The sequence below is a fragment of the Centroberyx affinis genome, unplaced genomic scaffold (assembly GCF_046629955.1).
Source record: "Centroberyx affinis isolate AG114_WGS23_722 - 3 ecotype Tasmania unplaced genomic scaffold, CSIRO-AGI_Caff_v1 ptg002978l_1, whole genome shotgun sequence".
NCBI lineage: Eukaryota > Metazoa > Chordata > Actinopteri > Beryciformes > Berycidae > Centroberyx > Centroberyx affinis.
In genome coordinates, this window is record NW_027281085.1 from 165302 (window position 1) to 192500 (window position 27199).

Below are 27199 nucleotides of genomic sequence, written 5' to 3' on the forward strand. Positions count from 1 at the left end.
GAGGGCAGAAGGGTGGGATTAAGATACAGATTATGCACGCAAGCACAAACACAGACATCCACACAAATACACAGATGTGTATGTATTAGGATTCCCTGGAGTGACAGCTTCATGGTGGTGTAAACAAGGGGTGTAAACAACAACAACAACAACGACTGCTGGCTGTTCAGAGGATTACTCCAGGAAGCAGGATTACCAAATCAGTCAGATAATTGTAAAAAATGGAATGACATTTACTTGATGCCCTGACATTTGTAAAAGTAATGTTGTGTACAGGTTCATATGGGTGTCTTGTTTCTTGTCATACCAACCTAGCTCTCATTATGAATGATTGAGAAGTTACTGTATAAGAATCTTTACAATTACCTGGCTAACTCTATAATCCTACTTCTTGAAATAATCTCCTGTCAAGGTGTCCCCATAACTGCCTGCACCACAAATACAAAAAAAAAAATCCCTTCATCCTCACCTGGTTCTTAGCATCAAGCTGCTGTCCCTTACATTTGTTCATTGCTAGGCTTCTGGTGAAATGTTGTCTTAGTCTACTGTTTGATTTATTGTAGGTCATGCTGAATAAGTCTCAGCTGGTTGTCAAACTATGGGTTGCAACACATTGGTACCGGCCAAGTGGGGGACCAGGTGGGTTGCGGGATCAAATAATAAAATGTGTTGGGAAAAAAATGGTGAAGATTGCATCAGCCAGGCTACTACTTAATCTGAGTGAAGGTCGATTTGTGGACACACCAGACAGGTAACGAATACATTGTTTTTCACAAACAATTAAGCATCATGAAGTAAAATGAATTCCAGATATATGGGTGTCATTTTGAGCAAGCACTTTGTGACAGTTTTCAAAATTATTATTATTATTATGATGATTATTATCATCTTAATTTCCCATTTCCCCAGACGTTTGACTGTGAAGTCCTGCTCTTTTTCAGCGATGTCTTGCTTCACACTCACAGTTAAACGCATTCACAATTTTCACATTTATTGTGTAAGCAAAAACAACAACGACAGATCTGATTGGACAGGCTTGGTCCGACCAAAAAAACAAAAAAAAAACAAACATGCAACCACTGGCAAATGGACAATGGCGATGACATGAGATGAACCAATGGCAGCAAGAGATCAAATGAGTGGTGGCATGTGATTGGTGGAGGCGCCACAGTGGGCGGTACTAGAACTTACCCACTCCCCCTTCACCTTCAGTTTGCACAGCAGAGGAGAGAGGAAACAGTTAATACACACAACGCACATTCATACACACACAGACAACACCATACACACTCTACAGAGAGGATACAGAGACATACAGGATACAGAGACAGAAAACATACACAAGTACACACACAAGGGACATTTATACAAATACACACACACACACACTCTATACATACAAAGGAGAAACAATAAAAAATCTGTGCACACACAAAATATGTATGTCCCTGTGTCTGTGTGTTTTGTTTTAGCTGTCAGTGGTTGTGGGTGAAGGCATGAGCACCTTCTAAACACATTTTACACAAACACAGCCGTTGTAGCTAGATGTAAAATGGTGCCGACTACACAGAACGACTCAGGAGACTCTCACATGACCTCTGACTGCACCTTTATGTTCCGTGTCCCTGGAGATATGGATATAATCAATGGACACAAGTCTAATGTATGGTTCTGGTGTTTGTCTGCATTCCACGTACCATGACTATGTCTCCGGGGGCGATGCTGATCTCATCGTGGCTCCGGGCGTCGAAGGGATACAAAGCCCTGTAGTAGACCACCTTCACTGGCGGCTGCTGCTGGTCAAAGCTGCTGACTGACGTCTTCTGGTCAAACAGACTGGTAACCGGAGCCTTCTCCACTGGTCCTGATCAGAGAAACATTAGAAACACAAGAACTCAACACACCTTCACTCTTTTCTTGGTAAAAACTACAGAGGCCTGCTGGTCAAACAGACTTTGGTTTTGTGTCCTGGCTCGTTTTCTACTTTTACCTCATGCTTTTTAATGGAAAGGGCACACTGTTGCATATTCCTCTGTCAGTGCTGAGAGCTTAGCATGTTTTTAGCCAAAGTTAAGTATTTTTCAACTTTAAGCAAAAGGCTGCTGCACTTCATGGCTTTTGTTGTTGCAGCACAACTATTAAAAATCCATTTGAACAGCACTTTCCAAGTATCTGTTTAGTGCTGCTAGCTAAATAAAACTGCTCAGTAGACACAGCAGCTGACAGCTTTATCCATAAATGTTTGGAGGGCCTAAATCAAGGGTCTTGAATTCCTGGATAATTCCTGTGTTTTGGTCTTGCCCATCACTGTGGTAAAAGGGGCAGAAGCTCTGGGACTAAGTGCCAGATTTGGCCTACTTTGGAAAAGGGGTGATTGATGGCATAAGTTACCATCACACACTAGGTCCTAACTAGGGTTGGACGATAATTTTTATATATATATCACGGTATGGCTCACATGAACTGAATGGTAATGTTAGGTGTGATGTCAAACAAAACTGATTTTTTCGAATAATATTCCTAAAATACATCATTTTGTCAGAGTTTTTAAATAAAATGTGCTTGTTATCATCAATTTTGACAGCAAAAGTGTTCCACTGAAACACAATAAACGATAATACTGAATTATCACCCAGCCCTAGGCCAAACTAATCCAGGATTTTAGGGTCTTATTCTCTCTCATTCGCTCTCTCTTTCACACACACACACACACACACACACACACACACACACACACACACCTGCTGAAGCCCAGGGATCGGGCTGCTGGCTGAACAGTTTGTTCAGTTTCTCCTGCATGTCCTTCTTGCCTCGCCCCTCGTCCTCCTCCTCCTCTCCTCCTGCTCCCGCTCTCTTCCGGCCCTCTTCCTCCTCCTCCATCCCTCTCCTCTTCCTCTCCTCCTCCTCCTGAGTCACTCTGTTTAGCCAGGCCTGGGGGGCGGAGCTGGAGACAGGGCTAGGAGGTTTGGGGGCGGAGCTTCCACCTTCATCTCTCCAGGCCACGCTCTCCTCCGATGACAACCTGAAATGCATAGAAAACGATTAATCACACAAACCGCTTGTCTTTTCATACTGTACACATAGCACATATTCACTCACTCTTTCAAATTGTCTTGTAATTCTTTTGATTCCCTTTCATGCCAAATGAAGAAAAAAAACATACTATAAATACTATAATTTGATTGAACATTGTTATATTGTCTTCCACCAACAGCCTTGAAAAGTAAATGAATAAAACAAAACTTGTGTGTCAACAAATTAATGCAATATTAAGGGGAAAAGTTTTCTGCACCCCTACCCATAGGCACACACACTCCCTGTTCCTTACCTGCTTTCCTGCAGTTCGGCAGACCTTCTCTCGCTCGCTGTGTGTATGTGAGAGAGTGTGTGTGTCAGTTTGTGTGTGTCTCCCTCCAAATCCTTCTGTTTCTGTCTCTGCTGCCGGCTGTGGATTTCCCTCAGCTCCTGCAACGCATCATCGGATACAGGAAGGAACAGCGGTGAGGAGGAAGTGGGATCAGAGGGCTGGTTGCTACGGGTTACCATCGACAACAACAACAGCAGCAGCAGCAGTAAGTATTAGTCAGGTGATCAAGCCAAGCTCCGCCCCTTCTACTGTGTCATCTGCCCTGATGAAATTTAGATCCAGGAAGCGGCTTTGAAAGCTCCCCGCCAGTGACCTCAACCAACTATTGGAATATTTTTCAATCTGTTTGCCAAACAGGAGTCACCGCTGATTCCCGCCAGAGGACCATGCTGCCTAAAGTCCTCCAGACCCGTCCCAAAGCGCACTGCATGGCATCAAAACAGTAAGGGGAATCAGCAGCAAGCTAGCTAGGAAGTGTCCCATCTGGTCCTGCTTGAGTCGAGAAGCCAGGTTCACATTTCCTCGTTCATTTGTGTGATTTTCAATCCAGTCACTGGCTCTGTGAGAAGAATTTGAATTAGTATTTTCTGCTTGAATCCAGTATTTTCTGCTAGGAAGCTTACTATCTCTAACAAGCTAGCCAACTAATCAGCAAACGAACAGCAAAATGGTTGTCACACACTAACTACATCAAACAGGTAAGCAGATACCTTTTATTCGTCTCGCTAACTTTAACAAGCATGGGTGAACCTCATGTTGACTAGGATAGGATTTTGAATAGGATTGGTGGAGACAATTACACATCAGTTTTTGCAGATGGTTTATCGTTTCAGCTAATGGATTTGACTGGAGGGGGGCTTCAACACTACTGGAGGCTGGTCCTGACCCAGCACACAACACTGGGCTCTGGTCCCAGCGGCAGGGCGGAGCTTACAGGGAGCACGGTGTGTTTGGAGGGAGGGGTTAGAAGGAGGAAGGGGGTTGGATGGGGTGGGACAGTTCTGTGTAGTCATGACAACCAGCTGTGCCGTTAGAATACACCCTGTTACTATCACAATACACTGCAGCCGTTGTGTTTCAGCCAAACAACCAATGTGAGGAAACCTTCACAGACAAACAAACCAATCACAGCGACGGACTGTCGAGGATTAAAATTACAACTGAAGAGATAACTACAAATCCCATCACCTGAAACAGGTAGTGGCGGGCATACATATGGCCACACGGGATAAAATGGCATGCCAAGCATCCAACCCCTGCACGCACATGGGCACACATACACAAACACACAGAAACTCTCACACACTAATATTCACCCAAATAAAGTAAAGCACTGTTTCTAGCTGAATTGTTCTAGTTTACCTTCTACTAGCTTCTCCTATTTGTCTGGCTGAAACATACTCTGCTAGCATACAGGCAGTAGCATTACAGCTAGCCTAGCATGGCGACAGCATAACATTAACTAGTCTAGTATACCTGCTAACCTAGCATAACTGCTAGCTTAGCAATGCTGACCACATACAGTGTGCTAGCATGACTGGCCTAGCGGCTAGTTTAGCAACACTGGTCACTGTATGGAAGCATAGTTAGCCAAGTAGCTAAAGTAGTGAGCTAACACCAGCTTGGCAGAGAGAAAGATGAGGGGATGGAGGGGGTTGGTGAGGAAGAGAGAAAGAGAGAGGGTGAGAAAAGCAAAGAAGAAAAGAAAAACAAAAGAGGAAAGAGACAGAAAAAGGAAAGATTAAGGAGGGAATGAGAAAGAGACAAAAGGGAGAGGATGTGAGAAAGATGGAGGAAGAGGAAGAAGAGGCTGGAGCGACGGGGATGAAAGGAGAGAAAAAAGAGGAAAAGGAGAGAGACAGAGGTGGAAAGGGAGTGAGAGAGGAAGGGTTGGTTGGGTGGGTGTGTTGTGTGAACCTGTATAACGTAGTCTAGCCGTGTCAGACACACCCTGACGGCTGACACACACTCCTGTAGCTGTGCCTGCACCTGGCACTGGAACACACACACACACACACATGTTCAGTCACTCTACACAGACACAGTTAATGTTTTAGTCGATATTTTCACACATGGTCCATTTCAACTATTCAAGTGAACTCATTAGTCAGCATTCTTCTCGCATATCTTCCAAATAACTGGAATGAATCTGAGACTTTCGTTTGGTAAATATCTTTTGGTAAAAATCTTGTATAAAATATAATTTGAGTGCACAATAATGCCTTGATTCAATAGAAGGAGAGCCCCTTGTAACTCGCTGTGCTGGAGATGCATAACGTGCTGCCATGGCTGTCAGATTGGCTAAGGTTAAACAAAAAGCTCAAGTTGGGAACAGTCCATGAAGCTTATTATTCAGCCAATCTGATTCAGCCTACAGCAAGGCCTGTCTGAACTGGTCTTATGATGTTAGTATTAAATCTGTTTCCACATCATGGCCATGCAGAAATTACTGTATCAGCGATAAAAGGGCTGACGAGTAAAAAAAAAAAGAAAAGATTTATCAACACAAAGAAGTCTGAGTTTGGTTGGCTTATAAAGGACTATGTGTGAAAACAGCAATAAACACTGCATGTGGAATTTGTGTGTGATTTTCTTGTTTGTGTCTAGATCTGCCTGATTCTTTAAATTATAGTTTGGGACTTGCCTGAGCAACAACTGCCACTGAAAACTGCAGTGGCCAAACTGTCTGTGTACATTTCTGTGTAAAGCTCCTAAACTTTCAGCCTCACCCTGATTGGTTCATGGTTTAGCTGGAGAGATTTCTGGATTCTCCTCCTTTGACTGTAAAGTTATTATATTGTAATCGCTGTTTTCAACCTCTGCTGGTAAAGTAACATAGATAGGCTAACTGATAATGACCATCTACTGAAGAAATATCTTCAAAGGTCTCTCCTTCAGAGATTCACAAATGCCGATTCCCTCGACAGTTGTTGTTCTGGATGAGTTTGCACTGTACATGGCCTATTGCCCACATCTTTGACAGAGGTGTGTTCAGTGCCTCTGACCTGTGAGACAAAACAAACAGCACACCGGGGTCAGTGTGTGTGAGTGAGTGAGTGAGTGAAGGTCTTCAGTAGTCAAGCCACTCTGAGTTACAAGTCAAGCTTCAACCGGCTGCAACACATCTATCTGCCTGGCAGGGGCAGCACAGTGCAGGAGGCATGACAGACAGGACTGTTTAGGTTGGACTTTTTCAAAAGCCTGGTTTAGGACCCAAATGTGGGTAGTGTAAAAATCATAACAGTTCTCCAAAGTCTGCTGAGGAAATTGCAATGTAAAGCTAATGGTTGTTATGATGCCAAAGCCTTCTAAAGTCCATGCTATGTAAAGTAGCCTGAATAAAATACTGGAGGCTAGCAGTTTAGTAGCCTAACAACAGGGTGTATTTCAATGTATATATTATTTATACATTACTTGATTACCCTTTCTCTAGTAGCCTGCAAAATCAAACAGTGCAGGTCTGAAGAAATTTTGAGAACTACTCTATGCCAGCTGCAGTACCACCCCAGGCCAGCAGTGGCAGTGTGCTCTACCTGTCTCCCTCTCTGTTCGTCCCCAAGCTGGCGTCGCAGGGCTTCTATCCTGGCACAGTGGCTGGCATAGAACTCACACAGACACTGGCATGGGCAAGGGGGCAAACGGCAAGGGTAAGAGGTAAATAAAGGGGTAGAGAATATAGACGGGAGGGATTATTAACAGAATACATAAAAGAATGTAAGAGGGAGGAAATGAAGGTCAGGTATTAGAGGGAGGAGAAGAACAAATGACACAGCAAGTAGGAAGACAGCCAGGAGAAAGATGAGTGGAGGAAAAAAAAGCAGATAAGGAGCAAGGGAAGAGGAAGTTTCAAGTGGGCAGGGAGGAGAGAGGAGGCCAGCAGTGTGACAGGAGGGGGTTTTGGGGAGAGGAAGGGGTTTGGAGGGGGAGGGTGGAGGGCAGTATAGTCAAACATCGTTCACAACTCAGCGGTCTATGCCTCTGTTTTACAAAGGCTGGTTCAGAGCCCAAAGGTAAACCATGGAGATGAGATTATTCTGGGGAAACTGTTGGTTATGTTTGGTGTTCCCCAATCATTGTAATGTTGCCTAGACTGAACGAAACTGAAAAACAATTTTATTAGATTAGCCAACAGAAAATCCATTTCTATTGGTCAGCATTTTCTCTCCTTTCCTCCTCTCTTCCCTCCTGTCCTCTCTGTCAGAACAGACCAGAGGAGAAAACCCCCTCCTCTGGTGGAAGAAATGAGGAGAAAAGATGAGAAGAGGAGGAGAGAAGGGGGTCTAGGAGGCATAAACAGACTGCTGAGATCCAACCCTAGAGAGGAAAGAGCAGAGTATCCCTCCATCCTCCCCTCCCTCTTTCCCTCTCCTCCCTCCTCCCCTCTCAGTAGAGTATTGTTGGTGAAAGCTAGATGAAGCTGTCAGAGAAACCACACAAAGTTCCTATACACATGCTCCTAGCTCTCTCCAAAAACAAAGCCATCAACATTAATACACAAAAATAACACACTGACACAAATATAAAGCAGATAGTCAGATATAAATACAAATGTAACACATTTAACTAAACGTAAACATAGTCACAGAGAGTTATATTGGTTTGAGGATGGGGGATCTAGGGGTGTACAAGAGTTAAAGCTACAGTCACAACAGAAGCTAACAAACAAACTAATTTACTGTTAATGGACAGCGTTTCACCAGTTAGCAAAGCAGTTATTTGGTTAGCAAGCTAGTTAATTAGTTAGCAAGCTAGTTAGTTAAATGCACAGTTTGCAGCATAGCAACGTAATAGAAATTAACAAAAAACTACTGCTTAGAACAAGGAGAACAGTTAGTGATCTAGGTAGCTAACTAAGTAGCAAGTCAGTTAATTAACTGGCATAGGTCAATAGTTCATGTTGGTTAGTTACTAACCACATAATCTTGGCGATTGTTGTATGCTAGTCAAACAAATGTTAGAAATTGTCAGGTGGGCATTGTGCACAATATGGCCATGGCCTTTTCCTAAACATAAAAAAATTCTGCTACACCAAATTTGCACGACAACACATGCATGTATGTATACAAAACCTTGTATAATTTTGGCAATAATATATATAATTTCTTTAGCATTTAGTATCAGAAGTTCCATTGAAAAAAAAATCTCTGGTGCCTTTTCATAAATCTCAGTGGAATTTTAGGGTGTAGAATGGAAAAAACATGACATCTTATTTTATTCTTGTACTGGCATTTTCACTGTTATAACACTTCTTAGTAACAATAATAACTAGGTATTTACCTTTAGCTCCATCTCTGGTAGCTAAATCTGATCTTTCCACAGCATCTAGCCGTTCTCTGCCAAGTTAGTTAGTTAGCTACTAGTTATGTAGTTGGTTAACTAGCTGTTTACCTTTAGCTGAGTGTTGAAAGCGTCTATCTCTAGTAGTTTGGACCTGGTCTCTCTCTCCACAGCGTCTAGCTGCTCCCTGAGCTGCTGTCTGCTGGTCTCCTTCTGCTCCACAGCCTTCTGCAGGGAGGAGAGACTGTCCCCTACACACACACACACGCACACACATAAACCACGAAACCAGGTTAGGTCAACTGGTCACAGACAACTTCATGTCGAATATATCTAATGAGTCGGTGGAAGAGGTTGCTAAGATACCTAGTGGTAACCAGGAAGTTAGTAAACCATTACTTTCTTTCTCCAGGGTTTTATTCTTAAATATGCACAAAGCATTTGATGACAACTTTTCAGACAGTAGGTACGCATTGTAAAATAAATATTGTATGAAATCCATTATATCCGAGAGCAGTGGTTCTCAACCTGTTTGGCTTGTGACTCCTTAAAATGAAGCAACGCCTACTCAAAAAAACACTCTCTTACATCACGGTGATAATAAGTATATGTATATACTGTATGTGTGTGTTTAGTGTCTTTAATACTCACGATGTAAGCTGTTCTGTTGAACTTGTTTCAGCTGGTCGTTGAGACACTGCTTATCAGGAATTAGCCTGCCTAGCCACTGCTGGGAGTCCTGGAAACAACAACAACCACATCAACAATAACACTAAACAGATAATTACAGGTCCGATTTCTGTCTTTAAAACACATATTTCTAATTGTGATATGTTTAGTTCTATTCCAAATGTATTTTTCTAAAGGAATGTGTGTTTAGTGTGTATGTACAGGTTGTTACAGTAATTGTTCACGTAGTTAATGCTTGACAGAGTAATCAGGGTGATGCCTGCCTCTCTGGCCTGGACAGCAGATTATGTGTTCATTGTTTTTAGTATGTGTTTGTTTTGCATACCTGTAGCTGTTGCTGCAGCAGGGTAATTTCAGCGATGCGGGTCTCTCTGGTCTGATTGGTCTGCTCCACCTCTCTCCGCTGAGCCGACAGACGAAACCGAACATCCTGGAGTTTACCCTCCAACTGGGACTTCTTGTCATTCTGCAGAAAGGGAGTGAGGGATGGAGAAAGGTAGACGAGAAGAAATCAATACATGCGATCGATGAAACCGAATGTCTTGGAATTTACCCCGCCACCTTTTGCTCTGCATGGCTTTATACAGCGTTCCTACACTGGTTCAATTTCTAAATTCTATATTTTTCTAGACTCGAATTTCACCGAAAGTCATCTTGCCATACAACAATGCCATATCACACTATACACTATACATACTCTTCATAAAAACAATTCAGGATTTTCCAGACTTGTGTATTATATAACTGTAATCTGTCATATATTATCCAATATTCCATAGCATCATAACTACAAACTGTGCATACATGTTAGTTGACATATAGGTACATTTTTAGGTCAACATGTAGTTCCAGAAATCTCAACTGCAAACAGTTCAAACTCCAGGGTCTTCTTGTTGGCTTTGAGCAGCACTACGCTCTCCTGTCTAATGCATGTTTATTGTCTCTCTATGGTTTTGTGCGTTTACGTGTCTGTGTGTGTGTGTGTACATGTGTTTGTTTGATTACCAGAGCTTCCAGTTCAAACTCCAGGGTCTTCTTCCTGGCTTTGAGCAGCACTATACTCTCCTGTTCTCTGTTTCTCTGAGTCAGCAGCTCTTGGCGACGCTGACGTTCCCACTCCAACTGACGCTGGCGCTCCAACTCCCGCTTAGCAGCCTGGACACACACACCCACACACACATTACACAAATCCATCAAAATACCATGTTTTCTTTCCCCACAATACATTATTGTTACACATGAGAGAGCATCTGGAGGGTAAATTAGGCTCTTTAAGATAAGGTTTTTAAATTTAAAGAAGGTTGCAGAAAGTAGTGGGTAGCTTCTCTGGTCTGCAGAAGATGTAATTACAGGACTGCAGCAGTTAACACACTTCAAATCAATAAATTTTGAAACAAAAGGCAGATACTTGATATTCAGTTTTTCCTTCCTCTGTGCGTCTCCCCTCCATACCTCTCTCCTCTCGATCTCTTTGCGTCTCTCCTCTTCTCGCTGCCTCTCCATCTCTCTCTGTTTCTCCAGTTGTTTTTCTAGTTCATGTTGTCGTCTCCTCTCCTGCTCCAGACGCTCGCGCTCCTGAAGCAAATAAACATACAAAAATGATTAAACAAAACAAAACAAATTAGTTATCCTGTTATGGGTCATACCCATATATTTTTGTTTCCTGACACATTCCAAAGACATGGGAGATTGTGGCTGTTACAGAGACAGCATTGTGGCGATCACACTTAGACCTTTTATGACCTTTTAAATATTGAATGCACCTAGTGTGAAAATAAGAAATGAATATCAGCGCTTGGTTCTTGGTCCTTACCATTACTAATGCAGCGAGTCTCTCTTGCTCTGTCCTCTAGGTGTGTATTTCATTTCAAACCTTTATTTAAACTCGAATAACCATTGAGGTTGCCCTCATTTACAATGATGTCGAGTTACAAACAAGTTCAAAGTATTAAATAAATAGGACAAGACATAGATGACAATAAAGAAAATCAATTAAAACAGTTACACATTGAGGCAGGGAGGTTTGTGATCATGGTTTTAAATTGTCCATAGGTTAGTAGAGTATTGGTTTTTAGTGTGTGTTGAAGATCATTCCAGGAATTTGGAGCACTAAAATAAAAGGCTGATTGTCCAAATTTAGACCGTGCTTGGGGGACCTTAAGCATAAGCAAGTCATTTGAGCGAGTTTGATAGGGTCCAAGGTTCCAGTCCAACAACATTGAAATGTGTATATCGGGCTATAGTGCATTTTGTATGTCTCTGCTATGTGTTTGCTATCATTTTACATGGAGTCTACCTTTCTCTCCAGTTCCTCTCTCTCCAGTGCCGCCAGCCTCTCCTGTTCTTTCCTCTGCTGCTCCAGCAGGGCCTGACGTCTTTTCTCCAACTCCAGGTTCCCTCGCTCAAAGTTCTCCCTCTTCTTATCCTCAAAGGTCACTGTGGAGCGAGGAAGGAACAAAGTCAGTAAAGAGACAGAGTTTAATTAACAAAGAACTTACATGGCTACGACTTAATAATAATATAATGTGAGTATATAATATGACTTGAGGAAAAATGTCAAAAGTTTCAGGTCAGAGGCCAATCAGGTATGGTTGCGGGCTGGGCCAAGAAAAAGATTGGCAACAATTATGACCATGTGTGCTGATCCAGAGCAATACAAAGAGTTTGGTCAGACTGTAAAATGGGGCACTATGTTTCTGCCCTTCCTCTTGCACTAACAACTGTTGGCTGAAAATAAGGAATAGTGAGGTCCAAAAATGATCAAGATCACCACCTAAGGCACATCCACACTATTCTGCTTTTTTCAAACTGCCAGCGCCTTTTTTTTTTTTTTTTTTTTACATGAAATTGAATGAGGAGCAGCTGCATAACAGATGGAAGGCGGACACTTTGGAAAGCCGCTCTGCCTGGTATCTTTTTAGAGAGAGCAGGATTGCTTTCTGTTCAATAGTTCAACTTTTTAGAGGAGACCACATAAAGTAGACCTCCTTTTTGTGAGCCAATTAATCACAAGGAAGAAGAGGCAGTGTTCAAGGTACGCAGGCAGCTGACGACAACAACAACCAGAATGAAAAAGAAGAAAGTATTGGTGTTTCAGGAGTTTCTGTTAAGTGTTTCATTATACTGATCACTGTTGTGGAAAAAAAGTCCACCTTGGCAACACAAAATGCTGTTGATGCTGAACTCAATTAATGGCTCAGGGCGGGTCTAGTCCCAGGTTGGCCAATAACATGATGTCTTATGCCAGCTGGGCCAATCACCTGGTAGTTTCTTTTCCTGGCTGGCTTCCGCCTCCTCCTCTGCCTCCTCCGGGAGACTCTTTTGGTCCGACTGAACACTGTCGCTACGCACACGCCTAAAACACACACACACACACAGATTAATAACAATACAAACTATTGATACACACTCCTCCGGTCCAACTCACTACACACAGTTTAAACACACTCACCGACACTGTTGCTCACACTCACACACACACATAAGTATACACAGACACAGAGTCTATAATGTCTTAGCAGTTCACATTAAAGTAAAAACTGACATGGCAAATGTCAGTTCTCTTCAAACTGATCAGTCACTAGAGGTCAGTCAATTACAGATTGGCAGGGGGAATAGTGTGTGTGTGTGTGTGTAAGTGTGTGTGCATTCATGAATGTAAAACAAAAACAGTAAACCAAAAGAAAATAAACCAAAAGACAGAAATACAGACTGGCTGACAGAAAGATGTTAAAATTAATGTGTGCAGATAACCCCGACATAACAATGTATATATCTTACATATGGCATGCTGGTCTGTCTGCTAGTCAGTCAGTTAGTGAAAGGTACAAGTGACAGTGACGGTAGTGTAGTGGACTTGGGTCTGCTGAGGCAAAGAGGGGGGTGTTTCTGGGACACTGGAATACACTGTTGAGCCTTCTTGAGGTGTTGTGGGCCTACAGTAATTCAACGAAACATCGGTGAAGGAAGCTGCCCACTTGATAACCACAATGATTTGCCTAGACTCACTCACCCTGAAACTAGAGCGGGTAGCTGGTGAATGTTGCTGCCTGTCTTATGGTGCTGTATTTTTATATCTGGGCCTGATGGTTTCTATGGTACTCATTTGCATGATAGTATATCATTCTGTTAAACTTTGAACTGGGCCTCTATATGAATGCTCATCTTGGATTATAGCACAAGGGATAATGACATCATAGCATGTGTATTGATAAATGCTTTATTTACCTGAATGTAGGTGGGAGGTAATCTGGTGGTAACACAGGCGGCAGCGGCAGTCCAGACATAGCCATATCTATGAGGTGCATGGCCAGGATAAACTCCTCAGCTGTTAGCTTTCCATCCTGATCAATGTCTGATAGACCCCTAGAGGAGAAAGAGAGGAAACAGGAGATTCTTGTTGAAGAGTAAAGCCACCCTGAAACATATCTACATTATCATAGAGACACATCTGATCACAGAGAGCTGTGTAAATATTTGGACAGTGACACATTATTGTTTTTGCTCCACGCATTCCCTTTTTTCCTAAATCACTTTGGAAATGCATTCATTTTGACACCATTACTTTAAGCATGCATTTTTGTTAAAATAGAAGCATTTTGTTATAAATTCAACATAAATTAGCTGTCCCACCTTAATGCAGCATGTCAACACGATAACGGTTAGCATGACCCAAAACACTGGGTCTGTAAATAGTGACACTAGGTTTGTGTAAATTGTATTCGTTTTTTTTTATTTGTATTGTATATCTGTATTGTCTTTTCTTACAACTGACGATGACAATCCCATTTAAAAGTTAACCATAAGGCTTTGTTATTGCCTTGAATGTGAAACAACACCACGCCTATGTGGTTAAAGGCAGATTCTCAGTTCCTCAATTTTTTAATTATGAGTTTATGCATTCATAAGATCTAAATCTGGTGTCTTTCTCCTCAGTGTTGTCTTGCTTGTTGCTGGTTGCACTTCATAAAATTGATTACTTCCAGTTTCCAGAGGATGCTTCATGCTGGTTGCCAAGATATTACAACAAAACAGCCACAATGAATGAAATTTAGCGCTGTGTGTGTGGGACTAATATGTATTTAATAGGAAGAACTGACCATGCGTACACAGGCCACATCTAAAGATGACAGCTTGCTCTCAGTGTGCCACCCTGTTTTAATAAAGACTGAATGATTGAATTTCAAGGGATGTTTCATTTTACTGACCATATAGAAGCCAGCTGGCTCTGAGGAAGACTGGACTGCATCAGGATAGTGCGAGCCTGGGGACCTGGAACACACACACACACACACACAGAAGCGGATACAAATAGACACACAGAAAAGAGACACACAAAGAGACAAGCCCACAAACACATTAAAAATGTTGCAGGAAAAATATAACATATATTACGAATTATGATATGTTAGTGCGTGTGTGTGTGTGTGTGTGTGTGTGTGTGTGTGTGTGTGTGTGTACCAGTGAGGTGTCCACTCATCATCTTGTCGTGGGAGTTGAAAAGCTGTCTGTACTTGAGCCTAGAGGACTGAGGAACCGCCCAATCAGTGTGAGCCGGAGGGGTCTGGGAACTGGAGGGGGGGTAACAGAGAAAGAGCAACAGAGGAAAATGATGTGACTTAATGCAAATAGAGGCCAAGGAACATTTGAAAAAGCTGAAGATATCAAGTGAAAACAATGTGACAATTTTTATCACAAAATGTCCTATTATGGTGTATTGTTATTAGCCAAAATAACGCAGAATATTTGACCTACCTAGCAGCGTCAAAGGATGGCCCCTTCTGCAGCTTGGTACTGGATCGACTGAATGAAGACGACTTGTTGATAGATGAGGCTGTGAGAGACAGCAGAGGGGGGTAAGCTTTAGACCCAGGCTGTGGGAGGTGAGCCAGCTAACCTCAGTGGTTTGTATACAGCTTTTTTAGTGGTGTGACCTTAGGTTCAATCACTCCATAATAAATTCAGACAGTCAAAGCTCCCATGACCAGTAATAGCACAGCTAAACCACTGTGGTTTAGTGGTTTTTCTCAAATCGCTAGCCATGACTAAACCAAACATCATCCCATATTACATGTGTCCCAAACCGATGGGGTTGTAATCAGTCGGTTCTGTTGATTAGATATTTAGTGACACATACTGAGGAGTACTGTGGTGCAGAGACCATAACTTCTTGACTGGATTTGATGATTTTGGTTAGTATTTAATATGTGCAGATAGTAGCTGGGCCAACATGCCTGTCAACTAGGCCACAACAATTATCATATACTAAAAGACAGTGGGTGTACAACTCCATAAAACGTGCAGTCGTATGTGTATCGGGACTGAACAACAGCATTTTTCCTTGTACTTTTCCAGATGTTTTGTCTCATTCCAGGCCCAGATATTATCCAATTATCCATAAATTCATTTTCCAAGCATTTCCAGACCTGCATGACTCATAATGACTTGAACCAGCCACAAAGCAGTGAGCTGCTACTTAGAGGAATATGGCTTTTACACAGACATTAAAACATCACTTCAAGTGAATGTAAAAGGCACACTTTCACTTTAAATGTGAAATGTGTGTATTATGTGTAAATAGGAGCTTAGCGCTGAGACATTTGATCCACAAATGCTACAGACACAACACAAACATCTCAGCACACTGCCTCCCCTGGTGTTGGTGTGATTAGCTGTTACCTGGGTGGGAGAAGCCTGTGATTGGCTGGATCATGCCTGTGGGAGGAGCTCCGTTGGCGATGGGTGGGGGGAGAGGCGGTGGGGCAGAGGAGACGAGCGGGGGAGAAACCCCGACCGGGAGAGGGGGCAGGGGGAGGGGGGGCACGCCTGGCAGAGCAGTTGCTATGGGAGCCATGGGGGGCATGCCTGCAGAAAACAGATCAGACAGGAGGTTATCAATAAAATATTCTCTTTTGATAGGCAGGATCTGTAAGAAGGGAGAGAGGAAAGAGGAGAGAGAGCGATTATTGATATTTCTTTATCACTGACTTTCACATTATCATTTACATGTGTAAAAATGATGTGTGGAAGCCATTGGTGCATGCCTGAAGGAGAGCTGGACATCATTATTATTACATTATAACATTATCTATTGATCCTGGCAGAGCAGTGGAAACAGAAGTACAGCTGAGGCAGAGAGAGCAAGTATTATCTTCATGGCAGTAATAACATTTATGCCTTTACTATCGATCTAGTATTATTATTAATTTAGACCAGTAGACCATAAGGGAAAGACCTACAGACAAGGAAGAGGTTTATCATTATCATCAGTGTTTTATCAATACATATAGAGTTTGACCATAGACTTTTTTCAGGCTCAAAAAGACATCAAGAAGCTTGTGATCAACTGAAAGCAAAAGATCACATGTATCAATGTTATCAAATTATACATCTCACACACGTAATACACTATTTGTGTGTGTGTTTCTGTGCCTTACCAAAGCCGCTCTGTGGTGGTATAGGCAGTGGGGGCTGTTTCATGCTGGGGGGCAGGGCGGGGGGCAGAGGGTGACCCTGCAGTTTCAGCTTGATGAGCTTCATGGCGATGGAGAACTCATGGATATCCATACGCCCATCGCTGTTCATATCAGCTAAAGCCCTGGAGAAACGAACACTCGGGTTGAAGAGACATTTCACTGTGGTGCACTATTTGTAGATTTTACTCACAGATTCATGACTCAAATGTGTTTTAGCACCATGATTTATCACTTTGAAATATTCAGGAGGGAATGTACCACTTGTATTCATGCTGGACAAAAAACTAAAGAATATGACTGTGGAGAAAATGCAAGACAAATTCCTCAGAGAAACGCTGGTGTGAAAAGGCTTTCCAGCTAGCCTAAGCAGTTTATAACCTCTCCAGCATGTGACTTTTACAATATTTACAATGAGGAATTGGGTATTCAGCCAACTGGTAGTAACTTCCCGGTAAAGTGACTCACCAGATCTGGGCCAGGATGGGAGGGGGCAGTCCTGATTGGAGGAAGAAGTTCCTGGCCTGGTCACCTAGGAGACACACAGGAATAGGATGTGACATCACAGAACAGACAGAAAAAGAGAGGCTGCTTTATACCATGTGGAAGAAGTCAAACTCCAGCTAAACACAAATGACTTGCAAATAAGATGACTGCATTACTGTAAGGAGAATTACAGGACACTAAATGTTGTTTGGACTTTTTCTTTGCACTGTACTCACATTGGAATCCATTGCTCATATTGGAATTCACTGACTAGTTAATCATTACAGAATTATGATGTGTATGTAATATCCCAAGGGCAGTGATCATGCTTGAATAACTCATTCCCTTTAAAAAAAAAAAAAAAAAAGCAGGACTTGAAGTGATCTGCTGCCACTTAGCTTCAGTAAAGGTGAGGGATTTAAGCAGCTGATGAAAGGTATTGAACCAGAGGACAATAATCCAGGTGTGGTGGAAAAGCAGGCAGATATGGAAAGAGATAAGTGCCGGGAGAGATTGTATTTGCATAAATTTGAATTTGTCATGCTCATGCTGAATTTAGCATTTCAAAAATCAAATGTATAAAGCACCATTTTAAAGTTAATGCAGTGGCTTGAAACTGAATGTGATTATTTTTTTAATGTAACCTTTGGCTCTAATTTCAAATTTAGTTTTCCCAATTCAAATTCAGTTTTCTTAATTCAGATTCAGTTTCCTGAGACACACATTCAAGCACAAGGGACTTTTATTCCCTGAGTGACAACTGGAAAGCGGTCGCCTCCTTCAAGGCTGCCAACAGCGGGCTAACAGTCTTCACTCAGCCAAGAACAAGCCATGTGGCACTGAGCCTTGTTCCTCTCCTCATCTAGCCTTATACTCCCCACGTGTGTGTGTGTGTGTGTGTGTGTGAGAGAGTTTACATATTTAGTGTCTGTTACCTGTGATATAACCGGCAGCAGTAGGGGCGAGGCTGTGGAACTGCTGGTCATGTTTGGCTCTCTCATCCACTGAGATCAGAAATACATCTGATACAGGACCTAACACACACACAGAAAGAGAACCACAAAGACACACACACACACAGTTAGTGATTAACCCACAATCCCACAGCAAAGACACAGCCAGAGATGGAGAGAGAGAGAAAAAGGAGGCATGAGAAGAATGTGTTAGTCATGAGTTTCAGTTCCTGTAAAGGGATTCCTGTGAAAGTGACACATAAGAAAATGTGCAAGTGTAGAGAATAGTGAAGAAAGGGCGTAAGGATGAATGGATGTGGGACACGGGACAACTGAGAGACTGTTGTCCGTTTCCAGAAAGTCTGGTACAAGACAAACAGATGTGTGATTCAGTGAGCCATCAATTTGGTGTTGTAAGTTTACAGACAAGAGAGGAAACGAAGATGGCAGTCACACATATTAACAATTCTGATAGCAATCAGAAATAATGGATTTCTCGCTGGCCGACAGAGATTAGATAGGATCGAGAAGACACCGACAATTTCTGCAAACACACACACAAGGAATTCCCTTTAGCGGCCATTATTAATCATTGTTGGTCCACAATGTTCTTAAAGGAAAAAAAACCCAAACACTGACAACTATTGGTGATCTTCTGGGCCCAGTTTGTTATTTGGTGGTGTATTTTTCTTTCCCTAGTTTATAGGCCTATACGCCCACCTTTGCTTGAAAGCAGCAAGTTCACGCCCGTTCTCTGGGGGTTGTGGAAAGTCATTCTGGGTAACAGTTTCCCAGAAAAAACTAACTGAAGCTGAGGTAGACGAGGCAGGTTGAGGGACAGTGAGTACATCAAAAGGTAACTTCAAAAGAACTCCTGAGATATACTGAACATCAAAACTGATATCTAACAGCGTAAAAGCATCCGAGGGTGTATTTTTCCTTTAGATTTGTGCAGTCACTGCCAAGACACTGGTTAGTTGTTCCTTAAAATGCAGCTCAGTGAGATTCCTCACTTCACTTCAACTTTGTTATTTCACCTTAGAAAAGTGCGCAGTGAAACAAAACAACGTTACTTCTTTAACTTCTCCCATTAGGCTTTCAATGTCTTCCTACATTGCCATTTCGTCTGTACTACCAACACCTACTACCAAACAAAACAAAATGTCAATTTGAAGGTGTCATCCTGCAGCAGTGAGGTTGAGTCTCCATATATCTTTTCTCTGTGTATCAGTATTTGTATTAATACCACGCTCAACTGCAGCATGATCAGTTAAGGACAAGTACATTTACTTTGCAGTACACACCTTGATTTATGATTGTATTTCATATCACAGAGTCTCATCTTTTGGAGTAAGATTTATGGCCATGAGAGAAAAAGCTGTACTCCCTCTCATGTGGACAACCATCATGTCCATTCGCTCCTGTCTAAGCATGAGATCTGTAGCTCTGTCCTTAGGCATCAACAGTCTTGCTTTCATCCAAAACAGCATCCATAACTTGTGCATCAGCTTCGGTTTTCTAAAGCTGCACTGACTGAACGCTTTCTCCCATGATGTTCCACAAATCTGATAAACACTGGGTTGGATGGCTGGTCCTCGTTGAACATGGGGGCAAGTATGCTATGTGTCGCACTCCGTATCAACGCCAAATCCCTCGCATAAAATCCTCTGCACATGCCATCATCTTGTTTATTCCATACGTCTCTCTTACTCTGACAAATCTCTTTGGCATTGATTTCCAAGCGTTTGGATGCGGTCCGGAGACGTTTCCATCTGTTTGTCGTCATCCTTGTGGGAGATCAGTCCCTCTGCCTCGCGTCTTTCCTTGATAGCACCCGCCATGTTTTACAATTTCGCCATTGTTGTTTGATAGTTGCTACATCTGCTGCTGTGTCCTGAAGTGTGATATGAATTTGGGTAATTTCAGCAAACTTAGATTCTTGGAGATTACCGACGTTTGGGCATTCTGCATTTGATGCCGCAAGTTTAATTTGTTCAGCATGGAGCTCTCTATATAGTCATGTGACTGCTGCTCCCCTGAAGTTATTCAATGCTTTTGACATTTAGCTTGATAAATGACAGAGATTCAAAGATGTAGTAGAAACACTAGTTATGCAAAACTAAAGTGGATTTATCAAAAGCTGTGAGTCATCTGCTAATAGACTGATAAAATATAGGCAAACAGTGGTTGAATGATTTTGATGTGCTGCCATCTTACTCAATGTACTAACAAGATTCTGAGACAATAATGTTGAGGAAAATAGAAACATCGACTTTCTTTATCTCTCACTTTCACTCAGTCACACACACACACACGCATGTTCAAGTACTGACCTGTGAATGTGGTAGGGAACTGTGCCATGGTTCAGTCAGTCTTCTGCAGCTACACAACACCTGAAACAACACAATGAAAACAATAGATGAAGTGCTGATCTAGTCAAACATCTCATTTCGTAATAGAATTAATTAATAATTATTTCATAATCACAGACAGTTGCCAAACGCGTGCTGGCAAATAATGTTAGCACCTCTAGCCTACTCTCAATGACTCTCAGCTTTTATGGAGCTGAACTGTCTTGTTCTTTCTTGCAGCCGACATAAGCTTGAATGCCTGAGAGACTCGCCCTCGCTCAGTGACACACACAACAGAGCCACATACACAGCTATAGCATTTTGTGTTTTGTGGTATTAGATGTTTTTAAATGAAGTTGTAGATGTTATGATTTATTAATTTTCTGAGGGACAAAACTGGGCCACTGACTCTGTTTTATTAGTGGCCATAATGTAAAATCTTGTGGCCATGACCAGCTGGTAATGAGAGGACGGCCACATCCTGCATGCCCACCAACCAAGACAGGAAACACATTTTTGGTGTACAGGCCACAATGGCTGACAAAATCCCCAAATTCATCTACCACTTTCACCGCTTTACAACCCAGCAAGATGTTTTACAGCAAAGTAAGACATCCAAATAATAGCTGGTCAGCTGCCAAAGTCGCTGATACAGTAGACAAACTCATTCACAGAAAAATATTTTCCAGCATGTGGCTGGTGTTAATCTCCCACTCTGTCACCCTATATTGAGGTTGTGAATTCCCTTTTGGTCTCCAGCCCAGTGAGCGTTACATTTTTTGTTTCATGTATCCAACTTGAAAGTTTGTTTTGATGTCTCATTGAATGCACACATGGAAACACAAACATCCACATAATAAACTCAGCACATCTCCGTCTATGCGGCATGTGGCAAGTTTTTCCAATCCAGTGTTTTGGATTATAATAAATGAGAAATGAGAAATCAGCCTACTGTCAGCCATCTGGGAGCCAGACTACTGACAGTCCACAGGGAACTAAATCATGTGTTAGCCACGTTGGTGCAAGTCAACGCTGAACCACCTTTATTTATGCAGGGAAGGTTAACTGTGCGTACTTGCTCTTTTTCAAAAACACCCTGCTTCACACTCACACGTTTACACACATTCTCATTTGGGAGCTGACCGCAGTCAACACCGGTCTTCTACTGTTGGCCCGTGAACAGCTCCACTGCAGTCATTCTCCCAAAAACATGCAGTCTGGAAAGTTACTGATGTGTTTGGAGGGAGTTTCACCTGAAAGAAGTAAAAGACTAAAAAACTCCAAAAACTGAAATTAAAGTTTTTGATACAACAACTCTGCACATAGGTCTAAATAAAGGGAAAAATAAGAAATTGATCTGTTTGGAGGTTATAATGAGAGGAGAGGTGTGTGTTTCACAGCAGGAAAAACAACAACATGAACAGAAAGGTCACCCACCCACCAGCCCAAAATCTGTTTTAATAGAAACTAAATTACATTTCATTTTTTCCCCATTTTGCATTTTCAGTATTATTTTACACATATATGTGTTCCTTTATACCAATTCAAACATTTTTACACTCAAAATTCCTGCAATCCTGATTAGATCTTAAGTCTGTTTATAGCCAACTCTGACCATATGTTATGCTTGATTTACAAATAACTTTTTCAGAAGTCATACTGAAACCTGTGTGGGAATGCTATGCATATTTTGCAGACGAAACTACCTGTGCCTCACTGAAACCCACCTTAACATTTCGGCTTCATCACCCCATAACAAACCCATGTAGATTTTCTGATATAAACTATGCACACAACATAGGCTACACACAGCATCCAACAAACACAGCTCTGCTCCCCATGCATTGTTGCCATGCATTTTCCATGATAGGAATTAGCCTACTCAAAATATCAAATGTTTTACTATTTCTGCATCAGTTTTCACAGACCCTCAAAAATTTGTGGTATCCCTTATGTCCAAATTAAAGTGTTCGATCCATTCTGTCATTCTGTCTGCACATAGTGCTCTACACCCACACAATCACTCTCATACACTTACACACACAGGTAGAGGTATGTTAATCAGATCCAGACCTGCCTTCCCCTTATCACTATGGCCACCAGACAGACCATAATCTGACACACAGTGCAACAGACAGGGACTTAGCGAGGGTGTGTGAGCCTACGTGCGGGTTGCCGACTTGAGTCATCGCTTTCTGGCCTTCATTTACAGCCCTATGCTGACACAAACACACACACCCTACTCTCTCTCTCTCTGACAGACAGATCCACGCATACACACACTCAGGCCTTCCTCTCTACGACACAGACCCTCTGACATTCTCCATCTCTACTGTTTCATCTCCTTGGCCTCTTGAAGGGTGTGTTTGTGTGTGTGCATGTGTGTGTATGTGTCCCATTATCATCAGAGTGGGAGGACAAAGTAACCAGTTTAACTAGGTCAGAGGAACAAAGCCCACCACACACACACTCATGGCTGTCACTGAGGGAGTAGTGGAGCCAGTTGGAGCAGAGCCTGCTCTTAACTAGGGATGAGAACAATGAAACAGCTAGTCCACTGCGCTAAATCAGTGGTTCTCAACCTGGGGAGCCCGGGGAGTCGGGACCCCCCAGGGGGTCGCAAGATAATTTTGGGGCGTCATGAGATGATTTATAAGATAGGAAAAAGACATATTTCTACTATACAAATTTATCATCATGTCTATTTTTTCTGATTTTTCTGTAATTTTTTTTTTCTTGTGAAATACGGAATAGTTTTAAGCCTGTAGGCCTCCTCTGATTATTAATCAAATGAAACAGATTGAGAAAATCATACTTTGGCTGAACTCTTCACCACTCTGCATATGCAGTCTGTGACGGGGGCTCACAAGCCAAAAAGGTTGTCTAAATTATTTCTTTTATATGTGGTAGCATGGCTGCTCCCAACCTCAACAAGTTAGGACCCATTCACACCAAGTTTATTCAAACTTTGGAGTATTTACTCCTTTACTTTGGTTGGTTTGGCCAAGTGACAACAATGCCTTTCAAACTCTGGTGGCACCAAATAACTGCACCGCGACACTTGAAAATGCGACTCTCGGTCCTTTTCCAAGGAAACTTTGGTGCGGTTTGTTAGGAGTGAGAACGTAATCCCCACCAACTACGACCCCCAAACGCAAGGGTTTATGGGTATAAGGAGATAGATGTTGACATGCTTGGAAAGCCTAGCATAACAAGATGAACCATATGATGTTCATATTTAGCTATTTCTTCTGGTGTTCTTAACTGGTAAAAAAAAACAGAATCAGATTTTGAATTGTTTTAAATTTCAGTCAGACCAAAGAACAAAATTAGTACTTTGCATTTGTTATCATCATGCATCTATTTCCTTTGTTGTCTGTGTGTATGCACTGTATGTGTGTTATGCTCCCTGAGTGCATGTATTGTGTGTGTGTGTTTTTGTGTGGGATTAGTCTGTATAATTAGAGCGTTAGGATGTATCTGGAGTGTCGGTCCGTTATCAAGGCTCATGGCAGATGCCTGTCTAAGCCCCTCACAAACACACACACACAGACACACACACACACCACGGGCTCTGAACGCCGCTTCAAAACATGATACAGATTAGGGTTCAGAGTCTCTTTCTCTATCTGCCCACCCCCTCCCCCTCCTCCTGACCCCCTACCCGCTTCTCTCTGGTTTCCCAGCTGAAAGGTTTTGGTGCTGTTCCTGACTGTATTTGAGACAATGGCACACCATTTTTGATGCACAATCCACTAGATGTCACAGTTCTGGGTGTTTAAAGGAAAAATCCACCCTGGGATACTCCATACACCATTAGATGTCCTCAATTTGTAATGTTCTATTTGTGATTTCCTGCGTTCCCAGGATGACTTTTAAATATCACTAGATTATCTACTAGTTTGTGAACATTGGAGAATGTCTATGATTGCAACCACAACTCTTACTCAATACGCAACATGTCTTGCGGCTGCACTGCATGGTCTATTGAGGCTGCTGTCGGTGGAGAAATTGGTATCTCTTCCTCTTTTACGATGATTTTTGTATGGCAGCAAGATATGGATGCAAGATGGTGAGTCCAGAAAGAAACCCCCTCTCTTTGATTCTGAGGGACTGACACCGAAACCTGACATTTACCCTACCATTGTTTTAGATAGCTGAACAATGTTTTGCTATCAAACTCCATTATAGCTGCTCTGGTAGTCTATGTTTGCTCAGTTACCCACAGGAATACAGAAATACACCACCAAACAACAAAATAGGCCCCGAGATGTAAGGCCAATAGCTGTATTTTAATAGTGTTAAAGTGTTTTATGGTTGACTTTTCCTTAAAGTCACATCACTGTTGTCGCATGAAAACATCTAAACCCTAACTTTGCTTTCTTCCATTACGTTTTACTTGAACTGAAAGTTTACTCAGTCTTTTGTGTGTGGAGTAAAAGTCATTACCCTCCTGCACCTGAAGCCCATTGTAAACTTGTTCCAATATCAAAAACATGGGCTTTATCTGTTGTTTACGTCTTCTATGGATAGATAATCTATGATGGTGGTGGTATTAATAACTGCAGCCTCTTCAAATCAGCATTCTCACACTTTACACACTCCCACACATCACATGCATTTGCATTTAACACACACCCTCTGTCTCACACACACTCACTAACTCTGTGGTTTCCCACTTTCTCACTCACACACTAAACACACCCTCTAACACTGACACTTATTCACTGTGTCACCCTCAAACACCCCCCACCCCCCCACCCCCCACACACACACATTCTTATCACACTATTGTAAAGTAGTGAGGCCTTAGAGGTTACAGCCCCCCCTACACACACACACACACACACAGACACTCCCACCACTCCATTTTCTGCAGTCACTCCATCAGCTCCCCCTGCGTCACTCCATCCTTCCCTCCATCTCCCTCCTCCCTTTCCCTCCTCACTAGCCAGCCTCCATAGCTAGCTAATGTTAGCTCTATTACAATGTAAAAACAGATAATACAACATAACTAGCTATGAGAGCTGAGGCGCAGCACAGGGAACTATTGGGTCCTTGTCAAGCTCAGCGGCATCAGAGCACATTGAGGGGGTACTATCTGCAGTGGAAAACCAAGTGGTACTACCAAAAGTGAGTAGAGTCGAGTCGAGTTGAGGCGAGTTGAGCCGGTAGCATGCGGTGGAAAAGCGGCAAATGTTTCAGCCCCCCTACAGCTGGAAAACTGCCCCCACTATGAGAAAAATGTCAGTACAATGTAAATTAATCATCTGACCTTGATGTTTAACCTAAAGCAGATTAGCGGTAGTAAAATTGCCCATTCATGGTGTCAGTATACAAATAAAAGCCACTTATATTAGGCCTAACAAGTACCAGAAATAATACTGTGAGCAGAGAACCCAGGTCCCAGATCCAAGTAATAAAAGCCACTTATTAGGCCTTACAAGTACTGGAAATAATACTGTGAGAGAGAACCCAGTTCCCAGATCCAAAAGAAGACCCACACCCCCCCAGTACTACAACAGATTCACTGGGTGTAATCATCAGTACTGACCCCTGGTCCTTATGGGGGGGAAAAAAGTTTCTTGAAGGACCAGCGCATCGCAAAATGACATTACACCCAAATGAATAAGATGAGTACAGGGCTTATTAAAATTAATATATATCAATTACAGTGTAAGAGGGAATAATGCACTTCTTCAAATTATTTTCTTCACATCAATATGTGAAATAATCATGCCTGATCAAACAGGTCAGTTGGAAGTACACTGTAACCATCAGATCTTGTCAGATGAGCAGTGACATTAGTCCAGCACTTGTTTCATGAAATGTGTTACAGGCTTCAGAGATATTCTACCAAGACTCAGCCAGATACATTGCACTAAGTATGAATAAGCTAATGACCAAGCAAACTGCTAAGAATTTTACTACTAATAAAATTGATTTCCGATTTGGGATTGTTTCCATGTTTTTCTGAAAGGGCAGGAAACCAACTTTTATGTCTACAGACCACAGTCTTTTATAAACCCCCAAATTCACCAGCCTCCTTCACTATTTTACCATCCAACTACATTTAGAGAATAGAGAACAACCACAAAACAATGGCTGTTTACTTACAAAGCGGCTGGTAGACAGATTTACCAGCCACAGCCAAATCTTACCAGCTTTTGGCTGGAGGCCGGCAAAATTGCACTTTGCTTCCCAGCCTGAACTGCATTTGGGATATTTGTAATTCTATTTTAGGATGGTAGTGAAAAGTTAGTTTGGGCTCTGGCTTCCCAATTCTCTCTTCAAGATAGCCATTATGGATTCAAGGCTTACGATAATGTAATCTATGGAAGCTGTCATTAAGTCTCCAGCAACAATATTAAAACACACACACACACACACACACAAGCCTCTACAGCTGACAGGATGGTGGACTGAGATAAGACAGCTGGCACTTGATCATATTTGCCATTTGACTCTTACAATGGGCTACTAAACGTATTCCTTGTCAAATTGTATGATATGACAAGGTGGTCAGATGCCTGGCCGTGACAAAGGAAATATGGGCGGGAGTTTGGCAGCAACTGATTACACACATTTTAATCATGACTGTAG

At 42.2% G+C, this 27199-nt stretch overlaps 1 protein-coding gene across 1 annotated transcript in view; it reads right to left on the bottom strand.

The window, feature by feature from the left end:
* itsn1 (intersectin 1 (SH3 domain protein)) overlaps positions 1–27199 on the bottom strand; it is a 47991-nt gene that overhangs the window by 19767 nt on the left and 1025 nt on the right. Inside the window, exons 2-21 of the mRNA XM_071537066.1 lie at positions 20579–20638; positions 18228–18326; positions 17275–17338; positions 16771–16931; positions 16013–16198; positions 15089–15167; positions 14795–14904; positions 14542–14605; positions 13562–13699; positions 12595–12689; positions 11631–11770; positions 10787–10909; positions 10340–10489; positions 9660–9800; positions 9296–9383; positions 8756–8895; positions 3329–3465; positions 2742–3022; positions 1698–1864; positions 1192–1206 (exon numbers count right to left, since the gene is read on the bottom strand). Of these exons, the coding sequence (XP_071393167.1) occupies positions 1192–1206; positions 1698–1864; positions 2742–3022; positions 3329–3465; positions 8756–8895; positions 9296–9383; positions 9660–9800; positions 10340–10489; positions 10787–10909; positions 11631–11770; positions 12595–12689; positions 13562–13699; positions 14542–14605; positions 14795–14904; positions 15089–15167; positions 16013–16198; positions 16771–16931; positions 17275–17338; positions 18228–18326; positions 20579–20606 (2406 nt within the window). The 5' untranslated portion in view covers positions 20607–20638. The remainder of the gene's footprint in view (positions 1–1191; positions 1207–1697; positions 1865–2741; positions 3023–3328; positions 3466–8755; positions 8896–9295; positions 9384–9659; positions 9801–10339; positions 10490–10786; positions 10910–11630; positions 11771–12594; positions 12690–13561; positions 13700–14541; positions 14606–14794; positions 14905–15088; positions 15168–16012; positions 16199–16770; positions 16932–17274; positions 17339–18227; positions 18327–20578; positions 20639–27199) is intronic.